This window comes from Carassius carassius, chromosome 36 (genome assembly GCF_963082965.1).
Source record: "Carassius carassius chromosome 36, fCarCar2.1, whole genome shotgun sequence".
NCBI lineage: Eukaryota > Metazoa > Chordata > Actinopteri > Cypriniformes > Cyprinidae > Carassius > Carassius carassius.
In genome coordinates, this window is record NC_081790.1 from 27,263,069 (window position 1) to 27,285,413 (window position 22,345).

Sequence of the window (22,345 nt, forward strand, 5' to 3'; positions counted from 1 at the left end):
CAGTCCGTATTGTATAACAATACATCTTAATACACAATACCATGAAAACATGAGATGTTTCTTTGCTGCCAGTACATTTAAATTTGGATTATCAGAAGCAGGCTCAGAAATTAACTTGCAGGGTTTAGGGCAAAAATTGCCCCAAAATTGCCCCAACGTCATGGGAGTAAGTAATTAATGTCAAATTTTTAATTTTGGGGTGGAGTATCCTTTTAATGCTTCACTGAAAAAGACTGACTTGCTGCCATCTACTGCTGGATTTATTTCATATTTAAAATATAATTTTGTTTTTAAATCATCATATATTTCCATAATAACAATTTTTTCAACGTTTTAATCTCATAACATTATGCCAGCGGTTCTCAATTCCAGTCATCACGCCCCCCAGATCTGTATATTCTGCACGTCTCTCTTTGTTAACACACCTGATTCAAATAATCAGCTCGTTAATGAATATGATAATGAGCTTAGTGCATGAACCGTGTTCCCATTGACATGGTCCCTACACAGTGTTCATTGCTCCCTACTCCCTGAGCAGGGGAAATCTGTTGAAGTTTAATGTTACCTCTTCGGAACACTCATTCATGGATTTGCACTGTGACATCATATACCTCTGTAAATAAATACAATGTAAATTCACGTCTCACACACTTCAATGCACTTTGAATGGAACATATACGTTTGCTTAAAACAGAATATCCAGTGATGTCTACTTCGCAGAGCACTTACATTCAAATACAACAAACGTCTGAAGCCATAAGAGAAACGTGCAGAGCAGAGGGGCACGAGGACTGGAATTGATAACCGCTGCATTATGCAGTTGTAACTTCACTGTAAATGCATTCATGCTACCTATGAGCTGCATTAAGTAGTCTGTGAAAATCTACCTTAAGGTCACTTCATATGCCGCTACATCTGCAGTGTAGTGATGACTTTTGTTGATACTAATTTATTTTGAATGGTAACAGCCCTATTATGTATTTTGTTTCTTAATTAATTTATTTTATTTATTAATGTAAATTAAAAAAATGTGACATTAGACATATACTTTTAATAAGTTTAGCAAAATTACTCTTAAAAAAGGTAAAAAAAGAAAAGGAAAAAAAAGAAAAAAGGAAATAAAAGTCAAAGAACCTGTTTTGAAAGTACTTTTTTTTTTTTTTTTTTACAAAAAAAGTATAGTTTTATGGTCTGTATGAATATTTATGGAAGGTAAATTTTCTCAATTCAAGCAGTTGAACCAAATGGTATTATGAACCCAGCTTATATGTCTGAATGCCCAGGGTAGAGACTTTTGAAAGCAAATCCCTGCCGTAGGCTGTGGCAGAACTGCTTCGGGAACAGGTAATGTACTTTGGATCTTTGGGTCAATATGTTATTGAGGAGATGAGAGGCGCAGAAGCTTGGAGAGCCTGAGACATGGCGCAAAGCTGGGGGAAAAGCCCAGGGGGACCTGCCTACCCAGGAGGGCAATAACGTTCACTGACCATGAAACTGACAAATGGCCAGTAAAACAGCCCCAGCGGTGTGCATGCGCACTGACAAGCCAGCTGAGCTACGTGACCATAGGCACACATGTGCACACTGAATTAAAGCTGTAATGCTAGCTTCCTGTCACACTCTGTAATGATATGGTATACAAACGCTAGAGGTTTGAAGATGTAAAATAGAAACAAACACTGAGATTTCCTTGCACACATTCACACTCGTGGGCTGCCATGTTTTATAGCTTGCAACACTTCTAATATAGTGACCTTTACTGTTTTACACACTCATACCCTCTGGCACTCAGTAGATCACATACAGCAATGCACAGACACATGCTCTTCTTACTGTCCTCTTCTGGAAAAATGTCACATCCTTTTGAGAGCTGTAGATTGTCAGACATGACGGGCACAAATTCTGCCTCCGGTTTCACAGCCACGGCCTTGGAGAAAGTCAAGGAGGAACAAAACGAATTCAGACGATGCTACATCAATCTGCAGAGAGGAACAGAATGAATTACACTACCACCTGTGGTTCTCCACAGACATGAACAAGAAGAACCTCAAAGCCATTAAACTGTCTGAGAGATGACTTTGACTCACCTTAATGGATCAGGCCTCAATACTCACTAATTAAAATCTTCAGTGATCTATTTATAGGTCAATTTATCCGACGCCATACAAGCTGTCTGCTTGTGACTCAGCTAATTTCAAGCAATGACTCATGCTGTGTACAGTACACACACAGGACAATTCCCACTAGTTTTCAATGCTTCACCACGGTTAAAGAATATGTTTTTAGCAGTTATCCTTTATTCATTCATCTTAGTGCGAGATTAACAATCTGCTCTGTTCGATTTTTCTTCCGTCTTCTGTCTTAAATTTAAATTACGAACTGAGATTCTTCAGTGGATTAAATAAAATATATAATTGAGTGTTTGATGTAGCAGTTCTTGATAATTGCCCAATCTTCTGTTTTGAAGTCAGTATATAGTCTTATGAAACCTATTTGCTTTCTTAATACATGTTTGTGGTCTTACTGAGAACAATTTATCAGTTTGCATTATAACAAAGATAAATATTCTTTGTAATTAAAATAAAATGTAATAACTTCTTAAAGTCTCAAAAAGGTTTTACTTTTCGCCTGACATTATCTAGGCCACAGGATTTAGCAATTAGCTGACTGTTTTTTATAGTCAAATACTGTAGCCACTCTACAGGCATTGTTTGGCTTGTTGGCTTGTTAAACTACTGTTGTTGATAATGCAACTATTCTAAAACATCACCTATAGTTACAGCTGGTGACGCCATTATTAAAAATTGAATGTGATAAAGATTACAGCAGTAGGAAGTACGGTAATGCAAACTCACAGTCAAGTCTGGCTCTGTTTTAATATGTACTGTGACACCCACTTTTCATGATCCCAACAGATGAAATAAAATTATTTCTGGTTGAATATCTTGTTTTACTTTTAAATACATTACATTACAAAAGTTGCAAATACTCTTTCATGCTGAATTGAAAGCTCTGTCTCTGTTCTTATCTACATAGATTAACCATCCATGCTGAGTGTCCTATGCATCTGGAGGATTTTCCTATGGATGCCCATGCCTGCCCGCTAAAGTTTGGAAGCTGTAAGTAATTCTCTGTTGTCATCATTTAGCTTTTTTAGATTGCGTAACTGACAGCTGCTCAGATTCTCTGGAGTATTTTATATACATGTTGCCTTGTGCGCATGTACACTGAGCTTGACATCGAAATCTGTGGAACATACTGAACTGGATTAAGTGGGTGTAGGTTGAACATCTAACTGCCTGTGTCTACAGACAGACTCTTGTTTGTCTTAAAGACAGTCTAGATCAGAAAATTCTTAGCAGCTTATCTTCTAGACACAGCTCAGAGCACCCAATAACATAGTGTCTTTCTCCCCACAACTCAGAATGGCACATAATGTCACACCTGATGCTCATTACCGATCTGTGATTGCTTCTTACAATAAACAACATCTATCCAAGTCAGCATTGTCATAAGAATATAACATAAAACCCCAAAGGCAGACCGAAAAATACAGACCTTGTTTTTCCTGTGTGTAGTCACCAGTCCTAAAACAAACAAACGTGTTTCGTAATTCCCCTCCTGTGCAGAGCCTTAGATTAATAGCCTAGCCAATGACACCAAAGGTCACCATGATGCAGCAGTCACACCGCTATGAATAAAACATCCCACTGGGCAATAAAACAAAAGTCCTTTGCTCATACATTTTCAGTAGTGCCTTTCCCCCCATACTACCTCTTTTTGACAGATGCAGAATGGTGATCCCTCACTGGATCTGTGATTCATGCAGCAGAAATCACCAAAGAATTGGCTCTTTAGCAAGACATCGTACAGTGGGCTGCATCATTAGGGGCTTTTTAAAAACCGTCAATTATAAGCACTGTTCCCTCAATCCCCACTCAACCCGTTTACTTGCTTTTATGTTGTTCTGTTCTTTATTGCTCGCCTTATATTGCTTTTACAGAGTTGTCTGTTTGTTTATCTTTTTAAATATTTGTCATGTTTCAAGGCACATTTTCCCCCTTCTGTTTAAAGACCTGAGAAATAGTAGAAAAGTGCTCATTTGGGTTGATTTTGGTTTTGTTTTTGTAATCTGGAGAAATGTTATCATTAATTTTAATAACAGCTTTTTTATTATCTTTAAAGCAAGCTGAGCGCATCTTAAGCTATAATAAACTTGATATGATGAATAGTTCAAAACATCTTTTTCTTCCCCTTCTTTTTTGTCACATACACTGTGATTTTATGGTGCTAATGAATCTGGTAACTGTCAAAATATCCACTTAGGTATTACATTGCCAGAAGTGCCCTTTAAGCATAATTATTATGCGTTACTCTGGAATGAGATTCTAATTGGTCAGTTGTGGCAACCAATGTTTCTTGTACCACTCTCTTATTAGTAATTAATATGTTTAAAACTTACATTATGTCTTTTTGTTTATGTCTTTTTATTTAGATTTAGGATTTAGTTTTGTGCGCAAACATCAATAAAAAAGACATTCCTCTTCAGGAACTCGAGCTGCGTCGAACAACGTTTTGGGGAACGCGCTTAGCGTGAGCGACTCTGAATATCGTGTGTAATCAGTCCAATGGAAGAGCGTGATGCCACAGCCGGGGTGACGTAAGCGACCAGGAAGCTATAAAAGCACGTGCCGCGCAGCTGGCGTCAGCTTCACGTCTTTCAGCAAGCACTCTGTGTGTGAATGTCACTTGTTTGTCTTGTGAGTCTTATTTACTGTTGTATGTCCAGTTAGAGCTCCAAGTCATGCCGAAGAGCAAGGCAAAATCCAAGCATACTGATGGCGATTCCAAATCACGTTATAGGTTGTGTGTTCCTCCCTGCCCGCGATATATAACGGGTGGGGATACACACAGCTTATGCATGGTTTGCCTGGGAGCGAAGCACGCTGAGTCGGCTCTCGAGGGGGCCGACTGTCCGCACTGTGAACGTATGTCGGTGTGGCTGCTTCTTTCCCGGTAGGCCCTCTTCGAGGAGGGGGCCTTCGCCAGCGTTCCCCGCGGTGCTGGTCCCGCTTCTGCCGAGGCAGAACGGCGGCTGCACTCGTGGGGTTCGCAAGTGGATTTGGTGGAGGGGATGGAGACGGGCCAGTCCCTATCTCCTTCAACTACCGCCAGATCCGGCGCCCAATCCCTGGAGTCGGAAGCACGCTATGCGGTTCCTTCCACCCAGAGAGAGGGATCGATGCTCTGCCTCTCTTCCTCCGAGGAGGTCGATGTGGAGTCGGTCGACAGGGATTCGCCACCCCATTCGCCGCAATATGAGGAGCTCTTGGAGGTGTTTACACGCGCGGTGGCCAAATTAAGCATTGAGTGGCCCACCGAAAAAAACGACCGAACAGCAGCGAAGCAAGCTCGATGAACGCTTCCTGCGCGCGAGTCAGCCACCTCCCAGCCGGGGCCTTCCATTCTTTCCCGACCTGCATGATGAGATCACCAGGTCGTGCAAACGCCCATTTTCAGCCCGCCTCTACATCCCCTCGCCTGACTACTTTGCAATGTAGTGGGGATGGGAGAGCACAGCTATAGAGCGATGCCCCGGGTGGAACAGACGCCCTCAAAGCCACTCAGAACAACATCAGCTTTGGTGGGCAAAGGGTATACGGCTGCAGGTCAGGCTGGTGCTTGTCTGCACACCATGGTGGTGCTACAGGCGTACCAAGCCGACCTGCTTAAAGAGCTAGATGAGGGAGAGGAGATCAAGTCTCATGATATATCAGAACTAAGAAGGACCGCTGATCTCTCCCTCCGCGCCACCAAGGAGACCGCCCGAGCAATTGGGCAGTCCATGGCAGCTATGGTGGCCGCTGAGAGGCACTTATGGTTGACCCTGTCCGATATGAAAGAGCGGGACAGGATCTGCCTCATGGACGCCCCAATTCAGCCGACTGGCCTGTTCGGCGGCGCAGTCAATTCTGTCGTCGACAGGTTTCAGGAGGCCCGCAAACAAGTGGTGGTGTTCCATAAGTTCCTCCCTTGTCGCTCTCTCGGGGCATCTGGGCGGGAGATGCCCCAGCCGCACCATAGCTCCAGAAACAGAGCGTCGCCTCTCGTTTTCCTCCGCATCGGGAACGAGAGTCCCCGCTTTCGGCCGAGGTCTTCTAAGCCTAAACAAGATCTTAGGGCAGTCACAGAAGCTAAAAAGTCCTCGGCCAAGAAACCCTGACGCCAAAAGCCCAGGGTTTCAGAGGGCAGCCTCTGCTGGGGTAGAGCGGTACACACCGCAGTACACGGTGCCTGTCTCGCCTCAACGCCCTCTGGGGGCCGATCTGCCAACCCTGCCAGTGTTCCAGGGCGCAGCAGTCCCCAGCGAGCATCGGTCTCAGTATCTTCCGCCCGTACGCGTAGCGGGGCTGAGACGCTCGTCGCCCCTGCGGGGGCCTCTTACACCAGAAGTCAGTCTCGAGGGACTGATTCCCTTAGTCGATTATTTAGCAGCGTGGAAACTACTGCCAAATTTATCTCAATGGGTCCTGCACACAGTAGAAAAAGGCTACCGTATTCAGTTTGGCTCTGCGCCGCCAATATTCAACGGGGTCATCCCGAAGATAGTTGGCCCCAGGCAGGGTCTTCTTATGGAAAAGGAAGTGAAAACCCTATTAGAGAAGGAGGTCCCTCCTCAAGACAGGGAGTCCGGATTTTACAGCCGGTATTTCATAGTTCCAAAGAAGGATGGGGGGTTGCATCCGACTATAGACTTGAGGGTCTTAAATCGTTCAGTTATGAGATTGAAGTTCAAAATGCTCACAATCAAGCATGTTGTAGCTCAGATCAGGTCCGAGGACTGGTTTGTCACAATAGATCTTAAAGATGCATACTTCCACATATCCATCCTTCCACAACACAGGAAGTTTCTGAGGTTCGCTTTCGGGGGCGAAGCTTACCAATATCGAGTACTTGCCTTCGGCCTTGCACTCTCACCCCGCACGTTCACAAAATGTGTAGACGCGGCTCTGGTCCCCCTGCGCATGCAGGGCATCCGCATTCTTAACTATATCGACGATTGGTTGATTTTAGCTCAGTCAGAGCAGGTTGTGGCTCGGCATCGAGATGTCGTTCTCGCACATATGGGGGAGCTGGGTTTGAGACTGAACGCCAAGAAGAGTGTACTTTCTCCGGTTCAGAGAACCACCTATCTAGGCGTAGTATGGGATTCGACCGCGATGCAAGCACGATTGTCCCCTGTGCGTATCGAGTCGATCCTCATCTCATTCGAGAGAATCAGAGAAGGCCAGCTACTTACTGTCAAACAATTTCAGAGATTGTTGGGTCTGATGGCAGCTGCGTCCAACGTGATACCTCTTGGCCTGCTGTACATGAGACCCCTACAGTGGTGGCTCAAGACCAAGGGATCAATGTACTTCGCTCTATCAAGGTCACGTGGCGCTGCCTCTGTGCCTTAGACATGTGGAAGAAACCTTTGTTCTTGAATCAGGGCCCGGTGCTGGGAGCTCTTTGTCGCCGTGTAATACTAGCGACGGACGCATCTCTCACCGGCTGGGGTGCAGTCATGAGTGGCCACCCTGCCCGTGGTCTGTGGAGTTTTCGCCATTTAACATGGCATATCAATTGTCTAGAAATCCTAGCAGTTTATCGTGCACTGAAGCACTTCCTCCCAGACCTAAGGGGTCACCATGTGTTGGTGCGCACCGACAACACATCGGTGGTCTGTTACATCAACCACCATGGAGGTCTGCGTTCACGCCCTTTGTACAAGCTGGCGCACCAGATTCTGGTGTGGTCCCAAAGCAAACTCCTCTCATTAAGAGCAGTATATATTCCTGGGAAACTGAATATGGTAGCAGACATACTGTCGAGGCAGGGGCAGAGGCCCGGGGAATGGAGGCTTCACCCAGAGGTGGGGAAGCAGATATGGAGAGTGTTTGGCAGGGCTCAAGTAGACCTTTTTGCGACTCAAGAGACATCACAATGTCCCCTTTGGTTCTCTCTAGTTCATCCAGCTCCTCTGGGACTGGACGCTATGGTACAGACCTGTCTCCATGGAAGATACCGATTAGGACAGACCTACTCTCACAGGCGCAGGGCACGAAAATTCACCCTCGCCCGGAGTTGTGGAAGCTGTGGGTGTGGCCCCTGAGGGGGCACAACTATTAGCAGCTGGTCTCTCAACCGAGGTTGTTGAGACCCTCCTCCAATCCAGAGCTCCCTCAATGAGGAAACTGTATGCCCTGAGGTGGAAACTCTTCACCTCATGGTGCAGAGACAGCCAGCTAGACCCAGCAAACTGCCCAGTTGGTACATTTCTGGAGTTCCTACAGTCCAGGCTCTCAGCAGGGTTGACCCACTCCACGCTGAAGGTTTACGTGGCGGCCATTGTGTCCTACCATGCCATTCTCGATGGCCAGTCTTTGAGAAGACACCCCCTAGTTACACGTTTTCTCCGTGGTGCGCTGAGGCTGAGACCTCCAGTACGGTCCCGTATTCCCCCGTGGTGTTAGAGGCAATGTGCAAACCCCCGTTTGAACCCATTCAAGATATTTCAGACAGATATTTCAGGCCCTCTCTGTGGCCCCCACTTATCTTGAGTTTGCACCTGGCATGACCAAAGCGTTCATATACCCTCGAGCGGGATATGTTCCTAAGGTTCCCAAGGCTCACTCTACTCGGGGTATATGGCGGCCTCTAAGGCCTTCCTAGCAGGTGTATCCATGCTGGAAATCTGCAATGCTGCGGGGTGGTCCACGCCTTCTACGTTTGTTAAATTCTATGGCCTAGACATGCCAGTCACTCCAGGCGCTTCTGTCCTCTTGTCCTAAGCTGTGCTCTTCGGATACACACTAGGCAGGGGTTTGGTAGTCTGCCGGCGTTGGTACTCGTTCCCCAAAGCGTTGTTCAACGCAGCTCAAGTTCCTGGAGAGGAACGTCTATAGGTTACGTATGTAACCCTAGTTCCTCGAGGGAACGTGACGCTGTGTCTCGGAGCCATACCCCCGGCACCCCTGCCGGCGCTTGCTGGTACTCGAAGCTGACGCCAGCTGCACGGCACGTGCTTTTATAGCTTCCTGGTCGCTTACGTCACCCCGCCTGTGACGTCACGCTCTTCCATTGGACTGATTACACACGATATTCAGAGTCGCCCACGCTAAGCGTTCCCCAAAGCGTTTTTCGACGCAGCGTCTCGTTCCCTCGAGGAACTAGGGTTACATACGTAACCTATAGACGTTCCTCTCCAGGAAGACGTTTTCTATTTACTTTCTTCACTTTTTTTAAGCATTGCATGATTTATTTTGCTTATAGTTTGGTATTCTGCCTGCACTGGCAAAAGAATTGCAGACATTCAAGGACCATTAACACTAAACTAAAAAATCATCTTGATTCTCGACCGTATTCTATTTTTCTACTTCTTATTTCTTTTCCATTATTTGGTCTGGTAAACAGGTAAAAGGTTCATTTCACACCAGCAGAATGACTGTCCGGCTTTTATATGACTGCCAGCCATGATGATTTATAATTGAGGCTAATGCATAACGGCCAACAGAGTAGAGAGCTAATGACACACAAGCTCCTCATTCCCTCGTTAACCAGCTGCTCATTTTAAATGCTCATTTTACAATAAACAACCATTTGAGGTGTGCAGTAATATGTAAGATTCTACTGAGACTTAGAAACTATTATTGGACTGTTAATCAAATTATAGCAAGGTCATTCACATGAAAATAGTGTTATAAAGTGATATTTGATCAAATATGTCCTTCTCCAATCCAATTTGAATTGCTTCTAATTCATCCTCTCATGTTCTATTCTCTTTCTCACTCCCATCCCCTTATTAATTGAGCTTTAACTGAGACACTAAATTTAAGACTTGTCTTGTAATGTGCTGAAAGTCTTTGACAGTGTTGAACTTTTCAGCCTATAGCCATTTCTCCAGGCCAGACTAAATAAGAAACGATGCCAGTCGTATAATTTAAATATTTTTTTAAACATGGAACAATAATGCACTTCATTATCAATTACTATTCACAATGGCTGAAGTGGCATTAAACTTGATGTGTTTAGCTTTTGATTAATGACCTTCCAACATAATAAAACAATAAGGTTTCTATGTGGCCATCAAAATTTAATTAGCAATCCTCAGCCTGCTGTGTGAATTATGTTTTCTAGTGTTAAGCCTGCCAGCTTTTCTCCCGCTTACTTGCTCAGGGTCATGTGGGCGCACATGTGTCTGAATGTGTATGTGTGTTGTTTGTTCTGCGTATGGACCCCAAGATAATTGTTTTTCATGCTCTTTTGCAAAGTTTGTCCTTGTGTTACATTTCCCCGTTATATACATTAGATTCAAGGAAGCTGCTAATCGGAGGGAGCAGTTGACCCATGGTTAGTCAGCTTTTATTAAAGTTGCATTCCAATTGCCCTCACTGAGATGCATTTATTCATTTTACTGCCCACTTTTTTATCATGAGCTCTGTTTTGTTCTAAAGTCAGAATTTTCAGTTGGTGCTTTTCCAGTATTTTTAGTGGTGTTTTAATCTTCTCAGAGGGCAAACAGACAGAGGAGTCGTGCCCATTTAAAGTGAGGGGGCACGTGCCCCCTCAGATTTCTGAGCTAAGTGGATTTTAAATGCAGCTTCCAAACGAAAAAAAAAAATTGCAGAATAATATTTTTTATATATTTGATACAATCACAGCGGTGTGATTAGATCGTTCAGTGCACAGCATCAGCTGCTAAATTCAAATCTGGCTGGCGCTGAGCCAGAGACAGACGCGTTCGTACAACGCTTCATGATAACCAATCAGAAACTATTCTGTTGCGCTTATGGATGCAATGGCCAATGAGAGACGTCCAGAAGAGTCATCACTGAAACGCGGTGTTTTGTTCACTTGCTCGCTGACTGAATTATTTAGCGAATTCTCTCATCAGAAACAACAAAAAGTGCAGATGTGCATACGAATGTAAGTAAGATATTCGTTTCATAATGTAAAGTGCTTCAGTGATTTTAATGGGAGTTTTTGAGAGTGCCTGAACTCTGGCTAGACTGAATGAAAATATTTTTTGATAATGTAAATGTTCTTTACTCTCTGTAAAATGAAAGTGTTAAAATAAGTATCTTACAATATTGTTATTAAAATTTACATTAAATGCAAATTCATTCGTATTAAAAATATTTTATGGCATGATATGGCACTTAAGTAAAAAGTCAGGTTTTTATGTGTAGTTAATAGATTACACTACATTTCCATATATTGATCAAATAACAATCTATAAAGGTGCAAAACGCGTTTACCTACACATATTTGAGAAACGAGATATTTCCTGATATATTAAGCATGTTTGGAATTGTTTTGAATAAAAAGGAAAAAAAATAATAAAAAAAATAAGCCTAGTGCTTTCGTAGAATGAATATACTTTGAACTGGTAATCAGCACATCTTAAATTTACACACTTTTTAGTTTTGTAAAACAGGCTGTACAATAACTTATTTATACACTACATGTTTTAATGAGCAAAGAAGTACCACTAGCCATAACAAAATACAAATATTTGTTTGGCCACCTAATTGTTTAAACCTCTTATCTGAGTTATTTTTAAAACTTTTTTTGATCATATCATCTGAGCAAAAGCGTGTGGTAACACTTTATTTTAAGGTGTCCTTTTTACACATGTTCCTTACTATTATAATAACAATTAATTATGCATAACTTCATGCAAGTGACCCTAAGTCAAAACTTACTACTAACCCTATAGTAAGTAAATGATGTTAATTATTATTACTCAGCATACATATAATTGCACTGAGAAAAGGACACCTTAAAATAAAGTGCAACCAAATATGTTAATATATGTATACAGCATAATGCATTCTAACATCGCTTAGGAAGGTGAACAATTAAACAAATAACTATAGACTTGTTTGATGTAAAAATCACACAAAGTCCCTAAAATACACTAGTGATGGATAATTCATGAACAATTTTTTCATTGCATTTCTCACATGACAAATAAACAAAAAACTCAGGAGGTAATCATTTCTCTTCATAAATTATCTTTGGCTGCAAGATATTAATTTCCTAATCCATAAAATGATCAAGATTGTGTAGGTGGACATGTTCCATCAATATTATTGACCTTAGTCAGGTTAGACACTATATAAAATTTCACACAGATGAAAATAAAGCAGTCTGAATTAATGTGTGAAAACTTATCCCAGAGTGCTAATTAATGCATTTACTGACAATCATGCACTAACATGTAGTCAAGGGTGTCGTTATTCACATATGAATAACACACATATGATTTATGTAAGGTTAGTTCTTGATTATTATATGCCTTAACTTCTCATTAGTATATATTAAAGTATTTTTTTAATGTAGGTATTAGTCCATGATTGTTCATTGTAAATGGCTGCTAAAATTATTTAGTCAAAAGTGTTCATTTTTATAAAGACTGCATATATATAAAGAATGCTGACATGAAATTACAAACCCGGTTCCAAAAACGTTGGGACAGGCCGGAAAAGTTAAATGTACATATTAGGAACAGCTGGAGGACCAATTTGCAACTTATTAGGTCAATTGGCAAAATGATTTGGTATAAAAAGAGCCTCTCAGAGTGGCCGTGTAAACATAAAGTTGCAAAGGGCAAACCTAATATTTATTGCTTTTTCAACTAGCCAGTCAGTCTAGAAGTATTATTTTATGTGCATTATCGTCACCACACTTATATGTAGATATAGAAAAAAAGGCCCATGCAGTAAATGCTAAAAGTGAACAGCATTTGGTCCGAATAAACCAGTACTGCTGTGGTTTGTCTTTCTAAGATGCCTACACCAACAACGAGGTTGTCTACATCTGGACAGCAGATGATGAGAAATCTGTTTCTGTGGCTCCTGATGGTTCTAGACTCAACCAGTATGACCTGTTGGGACATGTCATTGGCAAAGAGACCATCAGCTCCAGTACAGGTAAGTACTTTTCTATTCTGATTATATAGTGAAGTTAAAGCAGATCAAAAGTGCTGGTTATGATCTAGGCAAATGGTAGCGAATGAAGAAGGGAGAATATAACATTGTTTTAATGTTATTATTTTATTTATTTTATCATTGCATGATTCCTATTGCACTTAAATAGTTCTAATGCATTATTTAATATTATTCCCCAATGCAGAAAAATCCATGTATATCACATCATCTTTATTGTCAACGACAATAAAGAGTGCATTATCAGTTACTAAAACCAGCATTTTCAGAGCTGTTTCTATGACATGTTGGACCAGGCAAAAGTGAAACAAGCAAGCAGACTGAGAGTTTCAATAATGATGCAGTTATGATATTGTGATGAATTGATATATGCTTTGCATTTATTGTGTTACAGTACATATTATGGTAATTGTCAATACCTAGCTTATTTTTCATTTTATACAACACCAAATCCTGTGTATTTACACTGAATGCTGCTGTCTGCCTTCCTTTGTTTATCAGTATTTGAGGCATAGTTACAGATTCATGCTGGATAATGAAAACCTCTCTTGCTCTTTAACACAGTTTATTTATATGCATGAGTCTGTAATACTCTTCTGTACATAACCTTCTCTTTATGAAATCTCTCTTTTGCAGCTGACAACCTGAATTAATTATTTTTCCTTGCTTCCCACATGCTTTTCTCCTTTCTTCCAGCTTCAACATACGCTTACAAATTCCATTTTGTCTGTTAGTAAAGTCATTTATCTAACCTGCTCTGCAAGCACCTAGCTTATCGATTGTTCTCTGTCACAGTTATTGGGGTCATACCGCCTCCGTGAAGCAGGAAGAACTCAAACAAGTATGAGTGCACAAGAAAAATGTGTGTGCTCAATAAGACGATGTGCACATGTCAAAATGAGAGATGAAATTGACCTCAAGTCCACATTATTTGTGGCGCACTTCTTCTAGAGCCAGTGAAAGGGAAATTGGTCATAAATGAGTAAGCTTTGATCCAAAGGTATTATATAGATCATAGAAGTCCAGATTCCATATTTCCCTCTCAGCAAAAGTCTGGGTCGCACTTTATATTAGGTGGACTTAACTACTATGCACTTACATCAGGAATAATACAATGTGATGTTTGTGTTCATATTGTTTTTCAAAACACTTTTGCTGCTATTAAGGTGGGATACAGGTAAGGTTAGGAACAGGTTTGGTTGTATGGGTAGGGTGATGGGTTAAGGTGTAAGACAGCGGTTCTCAACCCGTGGCCCGGGTTTTTCATAATATTATTTTCAGACATGAGCAGATTTACTCACATAACATTAAGCATTTAACGAACACATACAAGCGCGCACTTTGGCAGAATTCTATTCAAATAGTCATCAACAGCCATTAGTTCAGGTAAAATTGAGCATCAGAAATGACAAATTTGTTTTTAAGGGAGATAAAAAAATGTAGAGAATGCTAGCGAATGAACACATACAAACAAGAATAGTCGCAGTATCAGTAGTGCCTCACAAATCACTTGAAGAAGTTCAGGCAAATGGAAACACCATATACTACGTAGCAATCCTTAATTGAAGAAATGTGGCAAAACATCTCTGGAGAGAACCTCATATTATGAAATTCGAAAGTGCTTTCCATATTTGGATCAACATAGGCTACATTTGTAAACGCACATTTTCTGCAATGTCGCGCATCAGCTCATGGTCCCGTGCGCGTCTTAAAGACTGCATCTTAAAGCCTATGGACCGCTAGGTAGGCGTGATGTAAAAATCGCCATCGGAGAGTGTGTGCCGAGGCTCTGAGCAGACGACCGCATGGACAGGTGGATGTGGTCAGGCTTCAAAAGCACAACTGCACATGCGCAGGCAGTGTGAAGAAGCCCATTGCTACTCAAACCTGTGCAGTCCTTCAATAAAAGAATGTAAAGACAGCGATGTGCAATAATTATGGGCAATTATTTGTTCACATGTTTGTTGCAGAGCGGACCATCAGCGTACGCTTTCGGAAGTATAAATGGAAGAAGTCCGCGTCCGCGTCCGCGTCCGCGTCCGCGTCCGCGTCCGCGTTGGCTGTGTCCGCTTCTGGATTGCTCATGCGGAAAGTATAACACAGTCTTTACAATCGCAACTTGTTTGTGCTGTTACTCCTTTCGAGCCGAATTTCATGAAATTGGTCAGCTCCTGACAGCATCAGGTGTTTTATTTATGGGGAGTATAATTATTTATTTATTTCGAATGAATGTAATCGATTAGATATCATAATATTTAGGCTACAATATTATAAATCAGGTTGTTTTGTATTGGTGACGTAATATGTAAATTATATTACCCGCGTAATAATATATATATTATAATATAATTATATTATATTAAATTATATATAGCCCGCGAGACTTGCATTTGGACCATAGTGCGGCCCGCTGGAAAAAAAGGTTGAGAACCACTGGTGTAAGAGATGGGTCAACATTGTATTTATAAATGTAATTACAGAAATGAATTACATATGTAATAACATTCGGGTATTTTTTTGAATACCGTATAAGTACAATATAAAACAAAAACAAACATGTATGTACAAAATAAGTTCATTGTATCAACTGATTAATAAGTAAATAGTAGTTAAGGGCACCTAATATAAAGTGGGACCAAAGTCTGAATCAAGAGCTAATTCTTGCTTATGTTTGTTAATTTCTAGGAATATGTGAATAATTGTTGCATTAATGATACTTTTTTAAAACTGGCAGACAGGGAAAAATATAAAATGCTTTTACACATGAGCAAGAACTATATAATGTAACTAACAGAATGAAATACACAAGATTTATGTTTTTCTTCTTTCCTTTTCTTTTAAATGGCCACATTTTTGTCATCTGTGTGATGTAGTTCCTGGATCTGTTGCCTCTTGGGCCTCGCAAATAACAAGCAGGGGTTAATCTACATTTCAGACCCATTAAAGGACTGGGGGCTTGAGCTCCAGTGAAATAACACTGTTCCATGCAACGTGTAAAAATAGCAAAAATGAAAAAATAAAAGTCAGAACTGAAGTCAGATAAAACTGACTAAATGAATGAATATGAGTGTAAAGTACATTATCATCGAAAGACAAAATCTATGAATAAAATATTTAGATAAAAATTAACATGGGCAGACTGGCAGCTACAATGGGTTGTTAAAGTGAGAAATAAAATCCTAAATAGACAAAATATTCATTTCACAATCTTAGGACTTAGGGATGTCACTTAGGGCAGTGATTTCCTGCATAGTTTAGCCCTAACACAAATCAAATACACCTGAGTTTGCTAATCAGTGTCTTCAGGGTCATTAAAAAATCACAGGTAGGTTTGTTTGATTAGGTTTGGAGCTAAACTCGGCTGGAAAGTGGATGCCGCGAGTCAGATTTAAGGATCACTGACTTAGGGTTAGGGTTATTTATAGAACTATATTATAGGGCTTTTTTGTGATTGCAATTGAGATTGTTGTATAATAAATATATAATGTATTGAAAGACCTGGTTGCATCAGATGCAGCTTCTATGTAATCTTAGTTGTGTAAAGACTGCTTAAAAATAGAGCAACAATTCTATCTATAAATATATTTGAGCTGTCCATTTAATTTAGTGTTGAATTATATTAAAAAAATAATGCATTTGATCATGCTTCCTCATTCATACGTAAAATGAGGATTTTCCTTTCTTCTGAGCAACTCAAGCTTGAAATACCACCTAATTGCAGTTCCCACAGAATGCATTCTAGCATTCAAAAACAGCTGGATGGAGTGCAGCAGAGTGGATCAGAATTTGAGAATCTGACACATTATATGAGGACATTCCATAGGCGTATGGTTTTTATTCTGCATAAACTTTATTTTCTATCCCCTTACCCTAAACCTACCCCTCACACAAAACTACAGGCGTTTTTAGTCTTTTAAAATGTTCTGTTTGATTTACAAGCTGTTTTCCTCATGAGGATCATAAATAAATAAATAAATTTCCCACAAGATCTAAACTTGTGATTACTATCCCTGTGGGGACATTTGGTCCCCATAATGTAAGGAATACCAGGACCCCACACACAAATTGGTGTGTCACTATTAAGACACGTTTAAAAAAAAGCTCTGGTTGTTTGTCAGTGCTGGAGAAAGGGCTTGTACTTGCTTCCAGATGAGACACCTATTTTATTGTCCCCCCTCAGCTGAAATGGAAAAGACAAATGTTCCAGTGTTTGTTTTTAAAGCACCAGAAGCATCTGTTTATTTTTCATTTTGTCATTTTAATTGTCCTCCACTCTGCCTCCCAGTACAGGGAGAAAATGCTAACTCGGTCGAAAATTGCTTTTCCCACAGAGATTAGTATTTCAACCTCAGGTCTTGTTCAACTAATATTTTATTCACATAAAAATGAAAATTCTGTCATTAAAAGAGAATATACTTTAGAGAATGCCTGGGGTTTTCTTTTCTAGAATGAGGGCTGATAATGAACAAATACAGTCCATATCACTATATGTGTTATATTACAAATCGCTCACTTTTGCACATTGCCAAATTTGTTTCCGAAGTGTCTTGTAAATGAAAGCGCAAGCACAGTTTCAAAATACAAAGATACATTTCAAATCAGCTTTGTTGCTTAATTACAGATGTAATAGTTATATAGCCTACATCTGTCACATTATAAAATGCACTTATATAACTTACATTATCGACGAATTCCAGAATATTTTTCTATACTATACAATGTGCTCTTAAAGGTTTACTAAAGATATTTTAAGGTCCAATTATCACTATTAACAAACTATTCACTATGACTTTTGCCTCAATAGACTATTAATTTGCTTATATAAATAGTTAGCATGGTAGTTGTTAAGTTTAGCTATGGTGTAGAATTAGGAATGTAGAATATGATCATGCAGAATATGCTTAATAGTACTAATAAACAAACAATATGTTATGATTAGGCATGCTAATAAGCAACTAGTTGATAGTGAGAATTGGTCCCTATACTAAACTGTTATTAACATGGCCATGAGGCTTTGTGCTAGAACAAAATATGACTGATGAGTCTATGCTGTTGCAAAGAAGTAATGGAAAGAAAATGTAGACTTTTGCATGAGTCTCCTACTTACGATATACGATATCCGATTACGATCATATACGATAGACCAGCCACTAAAAAATAGGATTTCCTTTCATTTGATTTTTATGGAAATTTTGAACCAAAATTAAATGACCTTTGCAGTGTAATTTGGTCATCTGACCTCTGATTTTAAAGACATAATTGCAGTCCCTTATGCTCTGTCAGAACTTCAGAGAGAACAAAATTGCAGAGCTTTCAGATTGACCAATTGTCTGTCACTTCCTTCTCACTGTTGAGGTTAGAACATCCAATCTGCCCCAGCCATGCTGGGATAACAACTCGAATCATCTGCCCTTGGTGCTGTGATCTACAAGAAGCAATCAGTTAAACCTCCTCTTGAACACAAGACCCCTACCTCCTACCTCTCAGTTGCTCTTCCTGCATGATCATCCATAAATAAAATTCTGAATATTTTAGTCTGTGTTGTCTCATCAATAATTCATCCTTCTTATGGTCTCTCTCTTCTCTTTTCTAATTTCTCATATAGGAGAATATGTGGTGATGACAACGTATTTCCATTTGAAAAGGAAAATTGGCTACTTCGTGATCCAAACATATCTCCCTTGCATAATGACCGTCATTCTGTCTCAGGTCTCCTTCTGGTTGAACCGGGAGTCCGTTCCAGCACGTACCGTCTTCGGTGAGCTTTTCTTCTGTTTGTTTACTAATGCACAGATGTACTCTGCGAGTAATCCGGCAAATAATATGTCCAGGATAGAACTGCTGTTTACATTATGAGACTACATCAAAACATACTGTGCATTATATTTGTAGAGATGCTTTTGTTTTTATCTGCCATTATGAAACAACAGGATGCATTCAGTAAACAAGAACACCAGGGATTATTTGAAAAGTTTGTATTCTGTGTAAAAGTTTTTCAGAGAAGTCCTAAACCTGGATAGTGATGGAATTTGTTTTGAAATGCTGTAATTACCACAGCCACCACACAAGCACCTAATTCATTACAGATTAGATGAACCTAAACCTGGAATCAAATGAACTAAAAAAAAAAAAAAAAGGAATGCTGACAGGACAGAAAAGGAAAAGATAAACACAAGAGTATTGCAGCTGTATCTCCTTCAGCAGCCTGTTCGCACAGGATCTTTAAGAAAGCTGAAGTTAAGAGATTATAGCTTATTGAGCTCACATCCACTTTGGCATGGTGTCTGACTTCATCTGCGGTTTGCTTTTTAATGAGGGCCGGAGCATCAGGTGCAAAGAAGTGCTCATTCTGCCAGAATTACTGTGGAGGATGTTACTGATGAGAAAGTTTCTGCAAATCAGCTATAGAATAAATGCATTTCTGACACTTCTCACAACCATTCTTGATTCACTCAAGCTGCACACTGCATGATTTTCAGGGGCCACACATTAGGCAACTTTTCAATAGGAAGAATCGCTGTCATTTACATTTAGTCATTTTGCAGATTCTTTTATCCAAAACGACTTACAATTGGGGGAAACATAAAGCGATTCTTCTTAAAGAGGCAAACCGTGCTTGTAATACCAAGTTTTAGGTATTGTTCAAATCAGTTAAAACTAGAAAGAGAAGGAATAAATAAAGGGGAAGGTTTTTTTTTTTTTAGGCGGGTGCTGAGCCTGAGGCTGTTCTATATACAAGCATCAATGTCTTGAACTTGATGCGAGCCACAACTGGAAGCCAGTGCAAGGAGATAAAGAGAGTTGTAACATGGGCTTTTTGGGCTCATTGAAAACCAGTCTTGCTGCTGCATTCTGAATCATTTGTAGAGGTTTGATTGTGCTTGATGGAAGTCCAGCCAGAAGTGCATTGCAGTAGTCCAGCTTAGAAATTACAAGGGCCTGGACAAGAAGTTGTGCAGCATGCTCCGTTAAAAAGGGCCTGATATTTCTGATGTTGTGCAAAGTCAACCTGTAAGATCAAGCAGTCTTTTCAATGTGGTATTTGACGGCATTGCACTGTTAAAATGTTATTGAAGCCCAGGTTGCTTAGATAGCGGCCTTCAGCTCCTCTGTATTGCTTGTCAGATGTTACTTATCTTCCTCTTCACAATACCCCATAGATTCTCTGTGAGGTTCAGGTCAGGCATGTTGGCTGGCCAATCAAGCACAGTAATTTTATGGTCATCAAACCACTTGGAAGTGGTTTTGGCACTGTGGGCAAGTGCTAAAGTCCTGCTGCAAAATGAAATCAGCATCTCCATAAAGCTTGTCAGCAGATGGAAGCATAAAGTGCTCCAAAATCTCCTGGTAGATGGCTGCATTGACTTTGGACTTGATAAAACACAATGGACTGACACCAGCAGATGTCACGGCACCCCAAATCATCACTGACTTCAGAAACTTCACACTGGACTTTGGATTCTGTGCCTCTCCAATCTTCCTCCAGACTCCAGACCTTGATTTCCAAATGAAATGCTAAATTTACGTTCAACTGAAAAGAGGACTTTGGATCACTGAGCAACAGTCCAGTTCTTTTTCTCCTTACCCCAGGTGAAATGCTTCTGACATTTTTTTCTGGTTCAGGATTGGCTTGGTTCTAGGAATGTGAAAGCTGTAGCCCTTTTGGTCTATGTGGTAATATATAGTACATTGAGCAGGACATCCATATGCTCACCTAACATTCATCGACCTCAAATATGGCTTATCATCTGAGATATGTATAGTAGCAACTTTACATGGCAGCTCAATCTAATGTTAGCCTATAATAATTTTAGCATTTTTGTGCACAGTGTGGAAGCTAAACAGTAGTGCATTTGAGATCCTGCAGCACAGATGAAATTGCTGCCCGCCCTTTTGGGCATTTACTGGCGATTTCCACAAAACTATTGGAGTGAAAAATAGGGCTAAATTGTGCAGTGTGAACCCAAAAGAGGATATTCTAGATGCAGGACAACTTGAACTAAAACATTAGCATCTATTCACTAAAACATGATAAGATCATAGGAATCACTGGGGTTTAAATCCAAAATATATTACAGTATGAAACAAGGAACAGGTCAAAGTGATAAGTTGCTTTAGCGGACAACTATGGACTAATGAAGCAAGGCAATCATAAGTAAAACCATGAGAGCAGGAACTACATATCAAAATTCTACTGTTTCTAAATAAGAACCAACCACTTTAAACAACATAATTAAATTATAACGTATTACTGTATGTAAAGAAGACAGTCCCATGAGAAGACCAGAGGGGAAAAATTAGTTGTTGTCTATAAGTTGTCATTTCTATTAAGATGTTAGCTGCATATGCAAGCAGTGTAAAGCAAGTCATTGGTACGAACACAGTTTTGAGTGCTGTAGTAAACATGGTTCCTTTTTATATCTTCGCTTAATAATATGGCAGTAACTGTAGCACTAAAGACTAATGTAATTAAAAGATAAAGAACTAACCAGTAGAATAAAAACTAGAATGATTAAAAATAAAAACAAAGCAAAGGACAAGAGTAACACACTCAAGAAGACTATGAAAATAGCTACAGAACTTACTGAAAGTAAAAAGTAAATGAGAACACTAGATAAATAATTAAAGCAAGAAAAAAAGTGGAGAATGTAGCACAACAAAGTGTGTACATATGGCACAAAACAAACCAGTGAAGACAGTAGCCAGGTTTCCATCCAAAGCTGCAAATTTAACATGTGTGCAAAATTGGAATATTGCATAAAACATAAGCATCATTTCCATCCAATGAGTCAAAGAGAACAAAATACACTCTAACTGATAAACTGGCATTAATATCACTGAGAAAAGTAGGAGTAGGCACTAATTATAATAAATAATATAATAAATTATATGCACCTCAGAACCAGCAGATGAAATACTATAAGTCAAGTTGTGCCATCACATAGCGCAGTCACATCACATTTTTGATGCGAATGGAGAAATTTATTCGCAAAGTGCATTTCCATCTCCCTTCAATGCATTAACCCTTTTTCACACAAGAAACCAAACCTCCAGCAAGCGTAAATAACTTTGTGTAAATTGTGGTGTGGTTCATTGCCTTTTTTTTTTTTTCTTTTTTTTTTTTGCAGTTTCTGTCATTCGTTTCTGATGCAATACTACAAAATGTGCAAAATAAAAAGAAAATGAAAGTAAATAGAGAGGAAAGCAAGGACTAGACAACGACTAAATGAGAGGGCGTGATAATGGGGAAACAAGGAGCAGGACAAGGAGAGCACATGACCAACATAAATAAGATGAACCCGTGTGCTTACACACAGAACAAACATAGAAACATTAAATAAACAAGGACAAAA

General features: G+C 40.0%; 1 protein-coding gene across 1 annotated transcript in view; it reads left to right on the forward strand.

Moving 5' to 3' along the window:
- The window catches only part of LOC132117502 (gamma-aminobutyric acid receptor subunit alpha-3-like), a 220,801-nt gene that overhangs the window by 148,095 nt on the left and 50,361 nt on the right, over nucleotides 1-22,345 (forward strand). Inside the window, exons 6-8 of the mRNA XM_059526826.1 lie at nucleotides 3,037-3,119; nucleotides 12,834-12,977; nucleotides 18,598-18,750. Of these exons, the coding sequence (XP_059382809.1) occupies nucleotides 3,037-3,119; nucleotides 12,834-12,977; nucleotides 18,598-18,750 (380 nt within the window). The remainder of the gene's footprint in view (nucleotides 1-3,036; nucleotides 3,120-12,833; nucleotides 12,978-18,597; nucleotides 18,751-22,345) is intronic.